At 43.4% G+C, this 19,708-nt stretch overlaps 1 protein-coding gene across 1 annotated transcript in view; it reads left to right on the top strand.

Moving 5' to 3' along the window:
• Positions 1-8,952: 8,952 nt before the first annotated feature.
• pde4a (phosphodiesterase 4A, cAMP-specific) overlaps positions 8,953-19,708 on the top strand; it is a 55,541-nt gene continuing 44,785 nt past the window's right edge. The window contains exon 1 of the mRNA XM_061701369.1: positions 8,953-9,254. Within this exon, the coding sequence (XP_061557353.1) occupies positions 8,953-9,254 (302 nt within the window). The remainder of the gene's footprint in view (positions 9,255-19,708) is intronic.

Here is a 19,708-nt window from a genome sequence, read left to right on the forward strand (position 1 = left end):
GTGTGAAGATAAAAAAAAAAAACGGGGATGTCAGGGCACGGCCTGATGACGCCTGGCTTTAATTCAAAACAGGAATGCCACGTAAGGGTGGGTCAAATGGTGTTCGAGATTAACTTAAAGCTTTTAAAACAGTTGGGGGGGGGGGCAAACTTCCGTAGGCCGCCAACAAAAAAAATCAAAGGACGCACTTTGAATTTCTTCAACTTGAATTTTTTTTAAACATGCTAAAACCAATCCAATCCCATCCATCCATTTTCCGTACCCCTTATCCTCGCTAGGGTCGCGGGCACCCTGGAGCTTATCCCAGCTATCTGCGGGTGGGAAGCGGGATACACCCTGCACTAGTCACCAGCCAATCGCAGGGCACACACAAACAACCATTTACACTCACTTTCACACCTACGGGCAATTTAGAGTCTTCAATCAACCTACCGCGCATGTTTTTGGGGTGTGGGAGGAAACTGGACTGCCTAGAGAAAACCTACGTAGGCACGGGGCAAACATGCAAACCCCACACAGGTGAGGCCGGATTTGAACTGTGAGGCAGATGAACTAACCAGTCGGTCACTGCGCCGCCACCAATCCAATTTATCAAGCAATTATAGTTTTCACATATGTATCTTGTAGTTACTGTACTGCCTTGAAATATGAACGATACGCCTTACAATTGTTTTGCGATTCGAGCCATCGTTCGGCAGATTTTTTTGCTTTGACTTGCAGGCAAAAAGTCTTCAAGCTATTTATTGCCACTCCCGTTTGAAGTTTACTGTCAAACTAAGCATAAAATAAAGAGAGGATTACAGGTTGTGTATTTAAAACAACCACATAGTCTTGCTTTAGATAAGTCATTTCAGCTTAATGCTAACAAACAATGCCAAATGCTATAGACGGGCTAATGAATAGTATTAGCGTCTGTGCTATAATCCTTTAAGCAACGGAACAAAAATGGTGCATCGACACGTAGAAGTACAATATAACAATACTCAAAAGCATATATTCTTTAACCTTTGCAAAAAATAGTATACATTTTAGCGTTAGTTGTGAAACTTTTTTTGAGTGTCGCAATGCCTGTATTTTACTGCTCCCAGGTGGCCAATGTGTGCAAACTACGAGCAGCACCATGTCCATTGAATTGAAGCAAAATTTTGGCAAAAACTTTATTTACATTCTATTTAATTGTCATTACTGAATGTTTTTATAAAGTACAATATGATAGGGCTATTTTTCTCAAAAAAAACCAAAACTTTTTTGTCAGGAGGCTGGAACAGATTTATTGCATTTCCATTCAAGGTACCACTTTGCAAATAGCGAAAGGTTTATTTGCTTTTTTAGTGTAACACTTAATGGGTTTGCAGATACTCCAGACAGACAACTATTTGTGTAAAGGAAACTCACAAGTCACTTTTACATATGGTCTCTTTAATTCAACAGTTTATAAGAAGTTTTTGCCAGACATACGTGGCCGGTCGACGTGATTGGCATCGGGGGGGAAAGTCCTGGAACTTTGCGGACGGCCCTCCATCCCCTCATACACCGACGTGTTGATAGTAAAGTGAACTCCTCTTCCTCCAAGCATGAAAGGTTGTGATTAAGTTCTTCCCCAGGCCCAGCTTGCAATATGCGTTTTTTTAATTTTGAAAATTGCGCAGAAATGATAAGGAAAGGCAGGGTGGTTTATTTCCAGTCCCGCTGTCATTACGTTGGCAGCGCTTCCGCGGCGGCTGTTTTTTTTTTTTTTTTCTTCTGTAGTATTTGTCAGCTTGAATCCATACCTGCATACCTGCAGCAGCCTGGAAGAACGCAAGTCAGACACATTGAGATTTCTTTCATATTCGCACCCACACTGAATGCTGCTCCCATTCCTGAAGCCAGGTGTTCTCAAACATTTTGACTTTTTGGGGACCCTTACAGGAGAGACATTTTTCCATGGATCCCCTCATAATCCTAACACCAATTAAACATAACTACAGCTTTCCCCTTTGAAATTATTATTAGAACTTTATAAAAACATATTTTTGTCACATTTTCTCCTTCAGTACTGTACTAGAGACTCAGCTCCTCTCCTAGTTCCTCAGTGCGTCAGTAATATTAGTGGTTCTTCGAAGAGGACAAAGAATATATGCCTGTGCGTATTGTTCTGTTGTCTGCGTGTGCTGCTGGACAGTTTGTGTTCAGATATCCGTGGCTTGAAGGGTAACAACACCGCCAAATAGATGCTAATTGTTAGCCCGTGTGGCTATGGTGTTTCCCATTGAATGTTGGTATTAAGGTAACGGAGGCTATGTGGTATACACAATGTCTAATTCTCTTTTGTTTAGTTTGACAGTGAACTTCAACTGAGAGTGGCAATAAACAGCTCAAAACCTCTTTTTGTTTTTGTTTTTGGAAGAATGTTTTCTGCCAAACTGCTGCTCGTGAAGTGAATTGAGTTCACTGCTGCCATATCGTGCTGGTCTCGCAAGTTCGCGCTCACAAGTCAATGCAAATTTAAAAAAAAAAAACAGCTGATCGAAGGCTCGTATCTCGGAAAATTCTTAAATTGGGCCACGTATCTCAAAGCACCGCTGTATCCTGTACCCCTAAATGTCAGAAATTCATTTTTTAAATTTTTTTTTAGAAAAAAACATGTTACAGTAACAAATTCACATTTTTGAGAGAGAAAAAGTTGTCTTATGAGAATAAAGTTATATTTTTTCAAGACAAAAAGTCAAGGGTGGAAAGTCATTTTAACAATTTAAAAAATACAACTTTATTGTATAATAACTTTATTCTCATGATTTTGTGCCTTCTGTTTTGGAAATGTTGCATTTACTGTCTAAAGAAATAGGACAATATTTGTGTAATAATATAACTTTTGTTGTTTAAAAAAAGACATTGTTTCTGTAATAATACATTAAAAAAATATATTTTTATTCACACAGGGCGCTCATCTTTATATGATGATATATCAGGTTTAAATTGCTAAGCTTAGGTAGGGAGGAGTGATTGGTTTCTTATGTTTGTTTTATTGGCACACAGGTCCCCATAGGTACCGTAGGTATGTACTTTTTAAACATAACGTAACACATCATTTATTGCAAGTTATTTTGCGAACCCCCAGGTGACAGCTGGTGGACCCTTGGGGATCCGCGAGCCTCAACTTGAGAACCTTAAGACCCTCCACAATAAAGCAAAAGTAGCATTATTTTGTGTCCTTCCTCATGTTTCATGCGTTCCGGATCTATTGCGGCGCTATGTGCCGGAAACATAAAAAAAAAAAAATGCTAGAAATGTAAGCAAGTGGCGTATGTGGAGCGCGCGGCTGCTGTTTATAGCAGCATTAGTCAGAGGGAAGCGGCCCACTTCCCCTCGGTGACAAACACTCCATTAAGCAGCACAGCGTGGAAGGTAGCTACTGCGCCCTCTTTCGCGTCGTTGGACACCATTTGAAAAAAAAAGTTTTAATGACGTTACATCTTATTATTTGCCAGGAGGGCCCATGTATTCAGCTTGAGCGATATTGCATCAATTCACAAACAACATAAAATAGGGGGGGTGCTCAATTGTGACTGTCCCAAAGTTTAAGTTGTTTAAATAGCATATGCCATTGAATTGAATCCCCACTGTGTATTCACTACAAAATATATATTACACAGAATAATTTTTTTTTTATTTGCCACTGCAAATAAGTAAGTAACAGTAACGTACCAAATAGGAGGCAAGACGGTTAGCATGTTGGTCGCACGGGCTTTGCTGCCGACACGGCGGTATTACGCTCCGCAGTCTCCATTTTAATGATGCTCTCCGTTTTCCGTGCTGTCTATTTGGGTTCTCCTCGTAGTGATGAAATTAAAGCCAAACTTAAATTATCCACCTGCAGCGAACCAAAAAAGCTGATCTGATCCTGTCTGCTGTCATTTTATCGCTTAAGGAGGCTGCAGTCAGCTGTTAACTTGAATGACGAAGGAGTGTTTCACTGACTGTAATAGATATATTGGCAAAATAACAGCTAATTAGACAATTTATTTGACCCGGTAAATGATATTTTTCCTCCTGAACCTCATTGTACCGGATTGACACATCAGCGCTGTAGATTTCGCCTTCATTTTCACGCACGATTGTAAGCTATCATCTGTGAGGGTATCTGAGCCACATGCGGCTCCCGAGCCCCGAGTTGCAGACCCCTGCTCTCGACCTACAGACGGTTTTCCTGCCGATTCCTTGAGCTATTCCGAAGAACAGCTACATTGCCAATATCTTTCTCGAATATGCCGTCTATCTTATTTTTCCTGAGAATTTGAAGCTCCGGAGTCAAAATACAAAGACAATCCGAAGATCCTCCTGAAGTTACCTCTTGTTCTCATTTCCTCTCTTCCCTCAATATTAATAGTCTCCACTTGCACTCCTTCCTCTTATTTCCTTGGCTGCCACTTGTCTGGCACCTGATCAGCATGCAATTACCAGATATTGTCAAAACACTCTGTGTGTGTGTGTGCGCGCGCGTGTGCTTGCTGTTTTTGGGCGGAAGAGTTGTTTTTCCTCGCTATTTTTCTTCTTTCTGCACATTCACGTGTAGGAACCCGTGTGTGGGACGGACGGCGAGTATCAAAACTGAAAGGTTGTATTGACAATGATGTCACTTTGTCCAAATATGTTGGAGCACCTGGAAATAAAAATGGGTAAAAAAAAAAAAAAAAAAAATGGCAGTAAAATGCTAAAAGGGTCATTGCCACATTCACGCGAATCCTCCTGTTTTATTTCAATTCTATTCCCGTCCTTGTCCAAATACTTTTGGCCCTCATGATGTCATAGATTTTCCCAACATGCATTTGTGTGTGTGGAATTGAGTTTCCTGGTGTCGTGTTTCCGTTAATAGTTTGCAGAGGTTGGAGGGGAAGCGACCATGTGGTCACTCAGACTTTGGCCTCCCTTCTCGGGTTACTGCTTTTTCAGGCCGGCGACGTCATTAGCGCAACTTTCTTGGAGCCGAGGTACTGTAAGCTCTGAAATCGAGTTTGGTGGTGTCGTTGGAGGTCCCAGAAGTGAAACTCTGCCTCGCCCCTCTGGATGCACTGTGAACCCCCCACCCGCCCCTCCCTCAAGTGGGCCTCATCTCCATCTCAGCCGTCAGGACGGCGAGAAAATCCAGTGGAACCTCTCAGGTCCAACACACAGTCTCTCCATTAGAAATTTCTGTCACTACTTTTGAAACTTTAAAACCCTTTTGTGTGTGTGTGTGTGTGTGTCAAATTAAAAGTGAAGTGGTGAAAAACTCTTTACGCTATTTCTCCACAATTCAGTATTACATAATTCTCAGTCTTGGTACGTTTGCAGCAAATATTTTCAAACATAAAAATCTCGGCATTTGCTTTACAGGGTATTTAAGATTCTAATGGCAAATGTATTTTTTTTCTTTTAATCACTTAGGGTCAAAAGAAGTTTTCGGTCCTTTTGCTGACTGACAGCAAGGGAGGGGGAAAAAAATGCTCAAAGGTGCCCTTATCGTCGCAATGTGTTGCTCATTTAAACTAAGGTGCACAAACACACGCATGGCAACGTGAATATTTAATTAGGTCTCCTCTGGCACAGGTGGCATCCATTTCCAGCATTGTCAACATTCCCCATCACGGCGAGTACCCGAAGCGACCATCCCGAAAGCCAAAATGCACAAATTGTCCAGTTGAAGCTATATTCAACGTCACACCCTCTCACCCTAAAGCAAATCTGACATATGAATGCATTATTCACAGCCATGCGGCAAGGTTGACTGGAGGGCAGCTGAACTTGCAGGTCCACTTAACCCCTCCCCCAAGACCACTCCTCTTCCCCTCCCTCGCCCAAGCCGTGACTCACATGACTCAGTTGATTATCCGCAGATATTATTCATAGCGTAGCGGGCAGTACAACTCCACAAATACGGAGGTCGCTTGACATTTCAATTATTGCTGGCCCACGTTGAGCGCACAACGCAAGCCGAAGACAATTTAATGGCTATGCGTTCAGTGACTGTAATCCTTTAATTCTGGAGGGAATGAGGTCTGCTGAGTCGGGTGATGTGTTGACATCACGGATGAAACGTCTTCCACCTGAACTTTTGGAAATTTTCCATCAAAGCTCCAAATTCTTCATTGTAACTTCAACATAGCTCTGTATTAACTGTTAATCCAACTTTGTGTATGCTGAACACATTATGTTTTTCAACATGTTGTTAATTTTGGAATTTTAATTAAAACAATAATTAGTGTTTATTCTGTGTATTCAAGTGTTTTGTGTACAGTCTCCTGTACAATACACAAACGATTTTTCTCACGTACTCTAATGATGCCGTTTTTCTTTCCACTGACATCCAAAGTGAGAATGCAACAGCGTCGCGTTGTATCGATGCCGCTGCTGGCATGGGCAAAAAAAAAAAAAATAGAAATAATGATTTAATCCCTCAGAGTGTCGTTTGTTAGCTGAGGACATTAATCGCAGTGTGGAGGCACCAGGGATGTAATGGTCTTTACACACAACAATGCTCCATTCTTGCTCTGTGTAGGGTTTGTGGTAAAGAAAAAAGAAAAGATTTATTTTCATCTGTCATAGAAGAAGGACGGAGGAACAAGACAAAAGTTGTACTTTATCGCATAAAACAATATCCATTATTTTCTTTCAGGTCCTGGTTTCTTATGTCCTAAAAGGAAACAGCCAGTCCTCGCATTCCTTCACCTTTCCGTGCCGGCATTTTACAGATTGTTATTCGGCTATAAGGCGAAAACTAACAACTGTTGGTCAGCTTCTTTGATCCAGTGAAAAATGGGCAACTCGGAGCGTAGACTGTCAAGATACCAAGCACTGCTATCAATCATTAAAAAAAAAAAACTTTAGGATTTAGTGTTTTCTGATAATGCTGCAGTATGTGGAAAGCGAGATGGCCCTGAATGTAAGATTCACTGGATGGCAGTGATAAAAATTTAAAAAAAAAAAAACACCACTGTTAACTGGCTTGAGCTATTTCATTTCATCCTTCTTGAGAGAGGATTAAACGTGACGAACACGACACACGGCTACATCAGGAATATGTTCAGTTGTGAACTCATAAGTCAAGGCACCACCGTACTCTACTGCCGCCCTCGTCATGCGATCAATTAATCAATCAAAGGTCATACTCGGCTCTTCGGTCTTTAATAATTCGTGATGTTTTGGACAATTGTGTGCCTCCAACTCGGTGGAAGGCCCTTTTCTGCCGCCAGTGCACAAAGCAATGTCCATAAAGATCTCCATTGGTGCGTTTTGGACATAAAAAGTTTGTTTTTATCATTTCTTCAAGGTATTTTTTTACCAAATAAATGAAAGGCATGTTGGAACCAGTAATGTCTCCTCTCTTACAGCCAGAATCTCACCTACTTTTAACCTTAGACCTTTAACCTTAATTTCCAGTCTGTCTCATTCTTTCATATTTAACCTGACCAGGGCTTATACTGTATATATAAAATTCAACCTGCCAAATTGGCTAGCGCTAGCGGCCGTGTTACCCGCCAATGCTGAAATTCACCCGCATTTGGCGGGTTGGCGGGTGTTAGTGTCAAGCCCTGAACTTGCCTATAGAAAACTTAATTGCCTTTCCAAACAGTCAACGTATACGGAACCAAACCAAAAACAGTGACCACCAAACCCAGATTTTGGGACCTGTTCTCCCCTTATTTCCTGTTTTATGTTGTATTGATTTCCATTTCCTGTTCCATGGTCAAGTTTCCTCTTTGCCAAGAGGACCGATGTAGTCTTTGTCTTTATCTTTTAGTTTTTTTTTTTTTTTTTTGGTATTGTTTTTGTGACAATGACCTATTGGAAAAGTGATTTTTGGCCTTCTTTATCTTCCACATATATTGAGTACTGACAATAAAATGCTACCAAGCCATGCTGTATAGTGGCCAGGAAAAAGATACTGCTGTCCTTCATCGCAATGAGTGGAAATTCTTTTTTTCGTTTTTAAGCGCAAGCGAACCAAAAAGCAGAAAAACATGCCAGAAGTGATTTTCTGCAATGCACTTTAGATGTCATGATGTGTGCAAGCCTCCCGCGCTGACATCATTTGAGCAATTTTTTTGCACTGAAGAGAGGAGGGGGAGATGGGGGGGGGGGGGGGGGGGGGATACAACCACAATGGATGAGCACATAAAAGGTTGAGCTGACAAATCGTGGAGGAGAACAAGCAACCAACCAACCAACCACCACGAAGGCCAGCAGACAGGGAGGGAGAGAGAGAGAGGAGAGGAAGCAAATACTGTCGGAGAACTCCAGCAGTGAGGATGAGGACGAGGGAGTGATGGAACCACACTGAAGAAGAACCTCCTTTTTTTTTCTTTTTTTTTTCTCTCTGGGTTGGATGTGAAGAAAAAGGGGCGCCCGGATGGTGAGGAAGAAGTGCAATGTGGCGCGTGCAGGAGGGATGAAAGTGCGTTCATCTCCACGTCTTTCCATGGAGGAATCTCGGGAGGCTTCCCTGCGCCGCCGGGGCGCATCCGGCGGCTCCGCGTCGTAGCTTGCTGGGAATTTCTTGGAATTTCTTTGGATGAGCAATAACGCCGCACCCCGTCCCCTCTCCTCTTATCTCCCGGCGAGCGTCTCGCAATAAGTGGCTCGCGAAGAAAGCAATCGGTTCTCCATCAACCCCGATCCTGCTGGCGCGCCATGAAACAAGAGGAGGCGTCAAAGTTCAGGAGAAGCTGCACCTCGTCACCTGAATGCTGGACCCTCCGAGACATGAGAAAAAACAACAACTAAGTGACCACCATGAGATTCATTCTGATTTTCGGAAGCACTGTGATTTATTATTCCTTCCCATGTTCTGTAGTCGTGTGTGGACTTTGCGCTCAAGTGCAGCGACATGAGACATAGAAGAGAGCCATATTAGCCACGCGTTCAGTGCCCAAATCAATTCTTATTCTACTCTTCTTTTCTTTTTTAAATTTTTTTATTCCCCCCCCCCCCCCTATGATGGAAGCGCCCACGCCGTGCTCCAAGAAGAGCCTGTCCCTCTCGCTGCCGGTGCCCCGCGAAGGCCAGGCGACCCTGAAGCCCCCGCAGCACCTCTGGAGGCAGCCGCGCACCCCCATCAAGATCAAGCACCGCGGCTACTCCGACACCGACCGCCGCCACCACCAGCGACACATGGAGCGCTCGGACGCCGTGGACACGAGCGACCGGCCCGGCCTCAAGAAGTCGCGCATGTCCTGGCCCTCGTCCTTCCACGGCACCACGCACGCGTCCATCGGGAACTGTGTCGGCAATAGACGGTAAGAGAAAGGCACAGTGATATTGGGGGGGGCGTTTGCGTAAAAGTGCCGAGCGAAAGGAAAGGAAAGGAAGGGGGTGGAAAAAGAAGGAGAGAAGAGTGGGTGGGTGGGTGGACTGCTTTTTTTTTTTTTTTTTTTAATATGTAAATAACGCAGTAATCCTGCATCTCCGTGAGGCAGAGGGACGCGTGGGTTTATTTTTTCATTATACGATTATTTTCTTCTTATTATTATTATTATTATTTTGATTTCGGGTGGTGTGGGGATGTTGATGCTGCTTAATAGTGCCTGCGGATTGTCAGGTGAGATCCGCCCACTCAGAAGAAAGCTGTACAAAAATCACTTAAAGGCACTGAAAACAATACAATTTACTCCAGTATTTACAAATTCACCTTGTTACATTTTTTGTTTTTTCCTGTCTAACTTATGCTGAAAAAACCCCACCTATTTGTGTTTTTTTTGTGCTATTCTAAAACACACTAGGATGCCAATGAATAGGAATGTAGTATACTAATTCAGTGTTTCCCAACTTCTATTGAGTCAGGGCACATATTTTACTTTAAAAAAATAAAATAAAATCTCACGGCACGTCACCCAAATAAAATTGGCAGAAAAAGTGAATCCACAGGTTAATCAAGTGCCCTCTCCTTCTGCCATCTAGTGGAAAAGCATTACATTGTTTTGCCTGTCACTATACGTCGCTGGCGTAGATAGGTGAAACAAAGATACATTATTTGTCGTAAATAAGTAATTTTCGGACCGATTAAAGTGAAAGTGGATAATTTCCCGTGGCACACCGTTTTTGTTGTTGTTGTGCTCTTCGTCCATCTCAATAGGACGGTAACCAGTGTCAAGAAAGTATGTTGAAGTGATACATCTCGACTGAGAGACAAGCTTTGTATGTCTGGGAGGAACCAAGTTTAGCCTGGGTTGTCAGTGGAAGTTGCAGAGAGTCTTCGTTGCATGTTCTTGTACATGCGCACTGATGCATTTTTTTCCCCCCTAAATCAAATCCTTTGCCAGCCTTTTGTTATTAAGGGTAATGTAAGATGAGTTTGAAATGATAAAGTGTTTCTGTGGTGTATTTAAGGCATGGTGGTGGTGGTGGTTATCATATCTGCCTCATTGTTCCGCGGTTCTCGGTTTGAATCTAGGCTTCCTCTGTGGCATTTGCGTGTTCTCCCCGTGCTCGCGTGTGTTTTCTTTCTGGGTACTCCAGCAAGATTGTAACGACAAGCTCGAACACGTTTACGGCTTTCCTACGTCGCAATAAGTTCCATTTCCTGTTCTATGGTTGTCATCACACTTTCTTTTCCATTTTCCACATCACTGGTGCGCTTGTGTTGTAATCTAACTTGAACTGACTTTTTGTTCGAATCGCGGGACTGCAATTTCCCAGAGGTCTGGAAGGCGGCGTCGCCTGAAGGGTTTTCGGCAGCGTTCCGAGCCGGCCCGGAACGGACCCTCGGGTACGGTAAACGCATGTGACAAAGTTAGGCGGCGGAGCTGGAGCCGGACTGTCACGCCGATGCTTTCGTTCTGGCGTCAAAGTGTCACACGACGGCTGCTCTCGCTTCAGAGACGACAGGGAAATAATGCAAACGTCGCAGCAAGCTATATGGACCCCCCCCACCCCCACCACCCCCACCCTCGCCCACCCAAAAAAAACCAAAAAACTGTCAGCTCGCAAAACACACTGAGATGGAATTACACAACGCGTGTTAATCAAGTCGATTAGATTAACTGCATTTTATCCCAGTGTGAGTCATGGAACAATGGAGTTTTTTGATGGGATTACTTGGCGCTCACACGACTGGCAGCTCCATTTATCCTCTTGAACGCAGCAGCTGCTGCTTTTTTTGGCCTGACGGATGTAAACTTGTTGTGCAGAGCTGACTGTCAAAGTTGACATCATTGCACCTTTAGGCCTGTCAATAATGTGACGCTACCCTCAAAAGCTTCCGCTTCTGTTCCCCCTCCTCTCTTTGATTGATTGTCCAATAAAGCTACCAGTTTACAAGCACAGAAGTGAACTATTGCTAACTCTATTTCTGACAGTGTGTCAGATATCCAGTAGTCCCCAGATGACGATTGATGCTTTTAGTTTAATGCACTGGCAACATTAAAGGAGCTGTGTTTTATCTTCTGTAGTCTATCTTTACAGCACCCGCGTGACTGGTCTTATTAAGTGTTGTACCTTGAATTCCAAGTGTCCCGACTTCTGAAGCGTGCTTCACATACGCCTGCCACTGGTCGAGTGAAGTGGAAAGAAGAAAAAAAAAAAAAAAAAAAAAAGGAGAAAAGTCGTGATGCACTTTCAGCTGCTTATTAAACAGGACGAACTCGCCAAACCCACAAATACAAAATGAGAACACTCGCCAAGGAGCATGGAGGAGACGGTCACACCCGCCGAAACTACGGAGGCTGCAATTTCAATTCATTGCAATCGAAACATTTGATTTGATAAATAGTACAAGTAAATTTTGCAGGCTTTCAAGCACGCGCCACAGCAACAAGTGTCGCTGTGATTTCCCTTAACATTGGCCAAACAGCAGAAATGCACCGACAAATAATGATAATTGTGCTAAATGTTAACAACTTACTACGGCTTTCCGGACTTTCTGCTTTATTTCTAGTTGTCGTGTTTATTTCTATTGTGCACGGTGGTTTTTAGCGTGAATAACTGATGAGAGAAGCCAGTGCATTAATTATAGGAGAAATATTGCCCGTGCATGACCAAGTATGCTCTGAGCTTTGAGTTGTGTTTTACTCATCGATATTTTTTCTGTACAGTACCGTCCTTTTAAAGAATCAGAGGAGGAGGGATTGCTTGGCAATATTCTACATTCACCGACAACGGATAGCTCACACACCAAATTTACGCAGAACGTTCACGTTCGAACACAAGTGCACTGACGTGGGCTGGGTGATGTAACTTGATTATTATTTCCAGCCAGAGAAAGCAATTATCCCGCTCGGCGTGTTTGCCGCTGGGACAGCCAGGTAACGTTTGCACAACTTGGCCAAACGGTGAAACTTGTCCTCGTTCTGGGCCCGCAACAGCAGCGGGTCTCCCATGGTGGGAATTTGCAGTGTTGGCAAATAATCACGGACCTTTTCCTCAAACCAGAATCACGTAATCAGCCACTAGTCGACGCCATTCTCTGAACGTCATTGTGTAGTAGTAACGTCGACTAGTCGACTAGTGGACTAGTCTTTACAACCCCAAGTTTGGACGCGATTGAACGTATATAAACACACACACTTCTTTGAGCATGAAAAATTGCAAGTGGTTTATTTCTATTGTGCAAGGTGACTGTTTTTGTGAATAACGAGCGAGAGGGTGCAATTGGATTTTCTTGACTGTGGATTATTTCTTCATTTTTGTTGTTTTTTATTGTACGAAGGACGGTTGTTGTTAATTACTGAAAAGAAACAATCGTGAAGGTCCAAAAGTGCCAGAAGATTGAAAGTGTAAGACCTGATCTCAGATCCCGTGAAGCCCTGACAGAAGGTTAGACTTTAGGCAAAGTAGTTGTAAAAATAGCCTAGAGAAAATAGATACCAGCTGTAAAAATAGCCACTGCCTTTGTTTACATCCCGTCAGCGTGCTCCCTTCCTCTGAACCAGCATGATTATTAGGCCAATATCAAATCCTTGCGAGTCGGGCCGGAGGGTCTCTAAAGGGCCATTAGGGTCCGTCTTCCTTCTCCGCTGTCCTGATTTGTTTTTTTATTTCCCTGCGACGTCGCTCGGGTCAGCCCCCCGGCAGGAGGTAGATTGAAGAAGAGTCCGATTTGCGTTGGCGTCCCCGGGACGCGCTGCGGGGTGGTCCAATCTCCCATCCGCCGGGACCGAGCGCCTGCCTTTCTCCTTCTGTGGGCGGCACGCACAGTGAGAGAGATGGAGATAATTTGATTCCTACAAGCACATTAAACTGGCTCGGGTTTTTGTGTGTTTGTGTGGGTGTTTGTGCTGTAGGAATGGAGGCTGGCAGCTGAATGTTATAGTGGTAAGAGTCAGTGTGTGCGTTTGCGTTTACGAGTGGGCTGCACACAGGTTAGCGTCTGACCCTCAGCCTGTATGGACCGCCATGCGCCTTGTTTTTATCCTTTTTTTTTTTCAATGTCCTTATCGGTGGGAGGCCAAAGGGATTTCCGTCGTGTTTATGCGCTATTCATTCTTTTTCCACATATTACAAAGAGCGTACACGCTGCCTCTTCGCTCACGTCCACAGAGCGCTGGGAGCTGGATGCCTCATCTCCTCATCTCTTTATCGGGAGCTCTGCGCATCCGGCAGCTCCGCCCGCATCGCTCGAGGCGAGCCGGATGGAGAAGCTGCTCCGGGCAAGTCTGCTGGCACTTCTGTTCCGATGGCATTGGGCCGACAGGGAATACGCTGTCGTGTCGGAGATATGGCGGAAGACAGGCAGGAGAAGAAAAAAAAGGACAGTTCCGATCTTATAACCACGTTTCATTGGGCGCTAACGCTTCTGTGTGGAGGCGTTTTTAATGTGACAAAAAATGCACTTAAACTCATTCACTGCCAGCCCTCCCAGTTAACATGGATATTTAACTTCTAAAACCGTGAATGGCAGTGAATGTGTTTTAAGTAGGTCACATACAGGATTAGGAAAACTACCCTACAGGTACGCTCAGCAAACGTAACACTAACACACTAACTATGTCAAAATTGTAATTAAGTACAGTAACAATGCATTTGTACTCCCTTACATCGTAAGACTGGCCATACTAGGATATAATGCAGTCATTCTCAACTGGTCTGTCGGGACCTAAAAGATGATTATGAGCCATTTTGGGTAGGTTGTGGACAGGTAGTAAAAAAAATAAAATAAAATACATGGGGTACTCGGTTTACGACGGTACCGACATACGACATTTCGAGGTTCCGGACAGCGTAAGAATACATCTTCACGCGGTACAAGAAGGTGCGCTCACTTCGCGGCGTATTTACTCCTTTTCATTGGATTGTGTTTGCATTACAGTATATCAATGGCTTAGTCGTCTTTTTCAAACAGCTATTTACTGTAATTATGTCTTTAGTATTTCTTTTAGTGATAGACTGTGCTGCGTTACAACTTGCATTCAAATTTGGGTTACATCGCTGCCGTGGGAGCAGTGAAATATTTAATGTGCTTGGTCGGAATTGCCGTTTATTTGGAAAATTACATTATTATGGAAGGCATGGGTCATTGGGGTTTTTATAGCGTAACAATTCAAACTGTTAAATTGTAACTATTTGCATTGGAAGAGAACCCTTTGATGATGCACGTTCCAAAAAAGAAGAGATCAGTACCAAAATATTCATTTTTACATCTTGCATTCTCTTTTTGTACAAACAAGGTGCTCTGAAGGGGACTTATTGAACATCTCAGCATTATGTATCAAATATATGTGATATACTGTATACCTGAAGAGTTCAAACGCAAAAGCCGAATAGCGCCATTTCGACAAAAATAGAATCACACATGCCTATCACGGCATCCTTCAATGTTGCAAACAAACGACTTCCGCGGTGCCTTGAGATATTTGTATTTTGTTCCGTGATCACACCTGCACGGCAAAACACTCTTATCTCAAATCAGCCTTTGTCATTGAAATGAATGGAAATGCCCTTAATCGTTAATTGTTATGTGTATTTTAACGAGGAAAAATAGCACCCCATAGTATTGCACTTTAGGAAAACATACAACAATGACATAATTAAATACAGTTAAACAGTTTTTGTCACACGGCATCAATTGAATGGCCATTGTGTCTGGCTTGGCCACCTGGAGGCAGTATAAAACATAGACGGATATACTGTTCATTTAGACGTCTCGACACCTCACGCAGCTCATCAGTACGGCACAAATATTAGTCATTCTCTGCAGAGGATTAAAGAATATATGAATCTGAGTACTGGGATCGGCTGGCGACCAGTTCAGGGTGTACCCCGCCCCTCGCCCGCAGATTGCTGGGATCCACTCCAGCACGCCCACAACCCTAGTGAGGATAAGCTGAACAGAAGATCGCAGGGCACATATAAACAAACAACCAGGAAATGATTTGCTCTTAAATTGGTCGGCTGCCGATCGACCCGTCGGACGACCTCGCCTGTGGCGAGAAATGAAGCCGGTTCAATCACTCGCTCTGAGTCGGTCGAGACCTCATCTCGAGCTTGAAGAGAATCCATCAGCTTGAAAGGCGCTGATGGAATAGTTTGGGACATGGTTGAGGCGAAAGCCGAGAGCGACCTCGAAGCAACGTTGCAAACAAGTGGGATTACGTGGTTTGTTTTTGGTGGAAAGGGAATAATCATCTTTGACAAAATGGAAGCCCCCCTCCATCCTGCATGTCTTACCGTCTTCGCCCCACTGGCGTCTTTTGTTCGACACTCTCGCCAGAATATGCTAATACAAGCGCATCAGTCACCGTGTCCCGTGGCCTCCGCGCTGCGGGAACTTCCAAAGGCGAACCTCAATGAGTGACGGCGAACACAAGTCTTCCCCGTGCCGTTCTGTTGCCATGGTTACCCCCTTTTTTCCGCACTTGTGGAATAGATCTCATTTAGGCCCCAAAAATAGGCGACTTGGAAGGCTCAGTGCGATAATTTGTCAATAGTCATAAGTTTGCCTTCTCATAACGGTGAAAAAGTAAATATGAATAATTATAATTCGCACCAGGTCTTGTAAAGTGACATCTTCTTGCTTAAAGGGGTCTTATAGTGCACTTTCTTGAGTGATTTAAAACAGTTCCCAGGTGCCTTAATAGCATTTCTGTTACATGCTTTCATCAAAATACCCCAATGATCAAGAATTATAGGAGACTTAACAATGTTTTTCAGAATGAAATGAATGTTAGTTCATTTCAGTTAAAAAGGTTTTGGTGTAAGTGTTTTGTCTCAAAGTTAGCGGGTTTTCCGTCGCCATTTAAAGAAACAGGCAACACACCAGTAAGGGGGGTGCTGCTGAGTTATTGAGGGACGTCGTCAAACACGGCTCGCTCACAGTCACATACGGTCGTGCTTTGAGGTACAAGGTTACGGGGTTTAGGAAATACGAGCTGTCGTTCGGCCCATTTTTTCCCGTCTGACTTCCGGGCAGAATTTCCAAGTACGAGCGCGGTATGTTGGCGGTGAAGTGAAAAACGACTAATATTACTGCAACTCACTACTGCCCCCAGGTGGTCAAGATGCACGCCCCAGAAGGAGCAACACAATGTCAATTGAATTGGAGCAAAAAATGTGGCAGAAACTAATGTTTATATTCCACGTAATTGTCATTACTTTATGCATTTGAAAAGTAAAATATAATAGTGCTGTTTTTCTTATGAAAAAACACTGCAATAAATATTGTGGTTATTTTTGAGAGGCTGCAATGGATTCACGTCATTTACATTCATTCCAATGGGGAGCGATGATTTGAGATACTAATGTTTTGAGTCAAGGCACCACTGTATTAGGAAATAGGCAGACCCAACTATTTGTAGACAAACAATTAAAGTCCATTTTCCAAAATATGTCCCCTTTAATAACAGCGCTGAAGCGCTTTCACTCTCTCCAGTAAAGCTGCTCTTTGCCTGCCTCACGGGCCAGCTGCCATCATCATTTAGCTCATAATGAGCTACAGTTAATTAGCACGAGCATGGCATTTCGTTGTTGATTTATACTTTAATCGACGCCGAGGAGCACGAGTCTCACTGAGAGAGCGTTCAGGAAAACCACCCCGGCAAATACAACTCATTTGTGACCGCGCAACCATCTGTCGACGACGCGGAGTGCACCGCGCGAATTCCCGCTCTGCGCTAATTAGCTTCCGGAAGGCCGGGAATTCGGAGCTCTGGCACATGGCAGAGACGTCAAGTGCGAGCGTGTTTGTTTGCCGACAGGGGAGACGTGCGGCTGGCGTCCAAGGTCCGCCTTTTGTGTTTGCTCTGAGCTCACTGAGCCCGTCTCGCCTCAGATGCCACGCGTGACCACTAAGCCGGTGGCCTTTGTGACGCTCGCGTATCTGCTCCTGAATCTGTTCTGTCTGCTTGTGGTGCCTTCCAGGAAACTCCAGTGGTGGGATGTAACCGAGTGCAAATCTCTTGCTATTGCAAAAGCACATTTTCAGGTATCTGTACTCTATTTGAATTTTGTTTCTTTCAGAAGACTTTTTAATTGAAATTCCGACATTTAAAAACTGATAGCTGTACTTTCTACTCCTTACTTTGTCAAAATAGGCTGGTTGCTTTTTCCAACTTTTGCAAATGCGACACCATATACGACGGACTGAAAAATGACCAGCCGATGGAGTTAAAAAATTGTCCGTATTAGTATTTTTAAACTTTAGTAAACAGATATTTTATATACAATAAATCACAGTAAAAATAATTTTTTTTTTTTACTTTTTACGTTTGTACTTAAGTACAGGAGTTGAATCAGCACTTCTACTTTGACCAGAGTCTTTTTCTACACAACTATCTGTGCTTCGTCTGAAGTACAGAGTGAAAATACTTTTGCCACCTGGAAATTTCCCACCTACGCCCAGAAAAAGTGCGTCAGACCTCTCAAAGTTGGAATTCCTCATCAACATTGCCAAGATGAACAAACGTGACTCTGATGTTTGTTTGTGAGCATAATCATTCGTGTTCAAATGAATGTTCCGAGACTATAATGCTACACAACACGCTAATTCAGTGAGTTGGACAACATCTTGTCTCAATTTAGTCACAAATTGACTTACTCAGTGTGAAATCTGGGCTGGTTTACTTGAATGCAAAGATATTCTGTTGTATGACTCTATTTTGTTTTCACGTATCATTCAGACATGAGGCAGTCAACATTTGACAGCTTAGGCTTTGCAGTTTTTGTAAGCTCATGGCTCGCCAATTTACATTGGGATAGCATTGCAAATTTGCCACCTGGCGAGAAGGTTTTTCCATCCCCGACTGCAGTTCAGCACCGGTATGAAAACCTTTATGTCTGTCCACACTCCTCCAATGCATATTACAATTTACACTTCAGGTTGTTGAGCATCAAATTCTTCTGCTCAAAGCCTTTGAACAATTTGAAGTCGACACGGGTAAAGCTTTCACTTTCCGAAGTGTCAGTGCAGCTCAGCGGATAGACTTTCCCTGGCTTTGCGCGAATGCCTCCTCTAGTAGTTCAGTGTTTTAATCAGCGGTGATAGTAGCAGACCTGCTGCTGCGCAATTTATCAAAATCCTGTTTCAAGAAACTTACCATGGATTGGAGCAGTTTGACGACCATAAATCTTCTCAAACTGGTGCTGAACTGCAGTCGAGGACAGAAAAGTTTCTTGGCAGGCAGCAATTTTGCAACGCTGTTCCAATGTCAACTGGCGAGCCATGCCCAAGGGAATAATATGCTTAGAAAAACTGCAACAGTAAAACCCAAACTAAATGTTAGCGATTAGCAGCTGCGACAGTGCTGATCTGTACTCAGTTTTGCCAACTTATCAACTTTAACAAACTCCTCTAGAAACCTTTTTTTTTTTTTTTTTTTTTTTTCATGAAACGTGACGAGAAACAAATGTCATGACTTTTTGTGGTTTTATCTGAGACTCCTGGAGACTTTTGAGATTCCCTCCAGAGCAGAAAATGTTCACCCCACCGTGTCCAGACTGCAAATGCGTCCACTACTGGATAAATAAACCATATCCAATGAAGCAAATGCAGACTGCTCACCCACAGACACTTTTTTCAGAATTGGGTGTCTCACAAAGGATTTACTTGGTCGTTTAATTTCACACATGATTGCTGGGAAGGTACTCCAGAGACCCAAATGTTTGTATTCAAGCAGTTAAAGTCCATTCCCCATAATAGGGCCCCTTTAATTTGATCATATTGTTTTTCATAGATTTAGGCATATAAAAAAAAAAAAAAAAAAAAAAGGTTCTCCTCCCCATGACTTAATGATATATTGTAAAAGCAGGAGGCCTGTAAAGTAATATTTTTTTGTGTCATTGTGCTGGAGAGGTGCGACTGGGCGACAATCCCGGCGAGAGGAAACAAAAGCATAAAAAATTCACAAGCGAAAGCCACCTGTTCCTCGGCCACACAAGCCTCCCTGTTGTGTTTGCTTCGGCGTAATAACTCCACCAATCTGTATTATACGGTTTCATGTGTTCAAATCCATTGCGCTCCTTATGTTGTAATGCAACAGAACAATGCATTGTGCAACAGAACTATCCTGTAACGCAACTCGACCGGCTCCTTTTGTGTTCAAGAAAAAGGGGACTCAGTGTGATTGCTTCGCTCTTTGTCATCATCTGGGTGACTTGCATTGATCGCATCTCCTCTCTGCTTTGCAGCTTCGCCCGCTTGCTTGCTGCAGATTCTTCCGCACGAGCTTTGTTCTCGCTCACGGCAACACGGCATTGATCACGTCATAGAGCTATCATCAGCGGCTCGTATTCAAGAGACATATTTTAGAATGCTTTACGGAAC

Source organism: Phycodurus eques, chromosome 16, assembly GCF_024500275.1.
Source record: "Phycodurus eques isolate BA_2022a chromosome 16, UOR_Pequ_1.1, whole genome shotgun sequence".
Classification (NCBI taxonomy): Eukaryota; Metazoa; Chordata; class Actinopteri; order Syngnathiformes; family Syngnathidae; genus Phycodurus; species Phycodurus eques.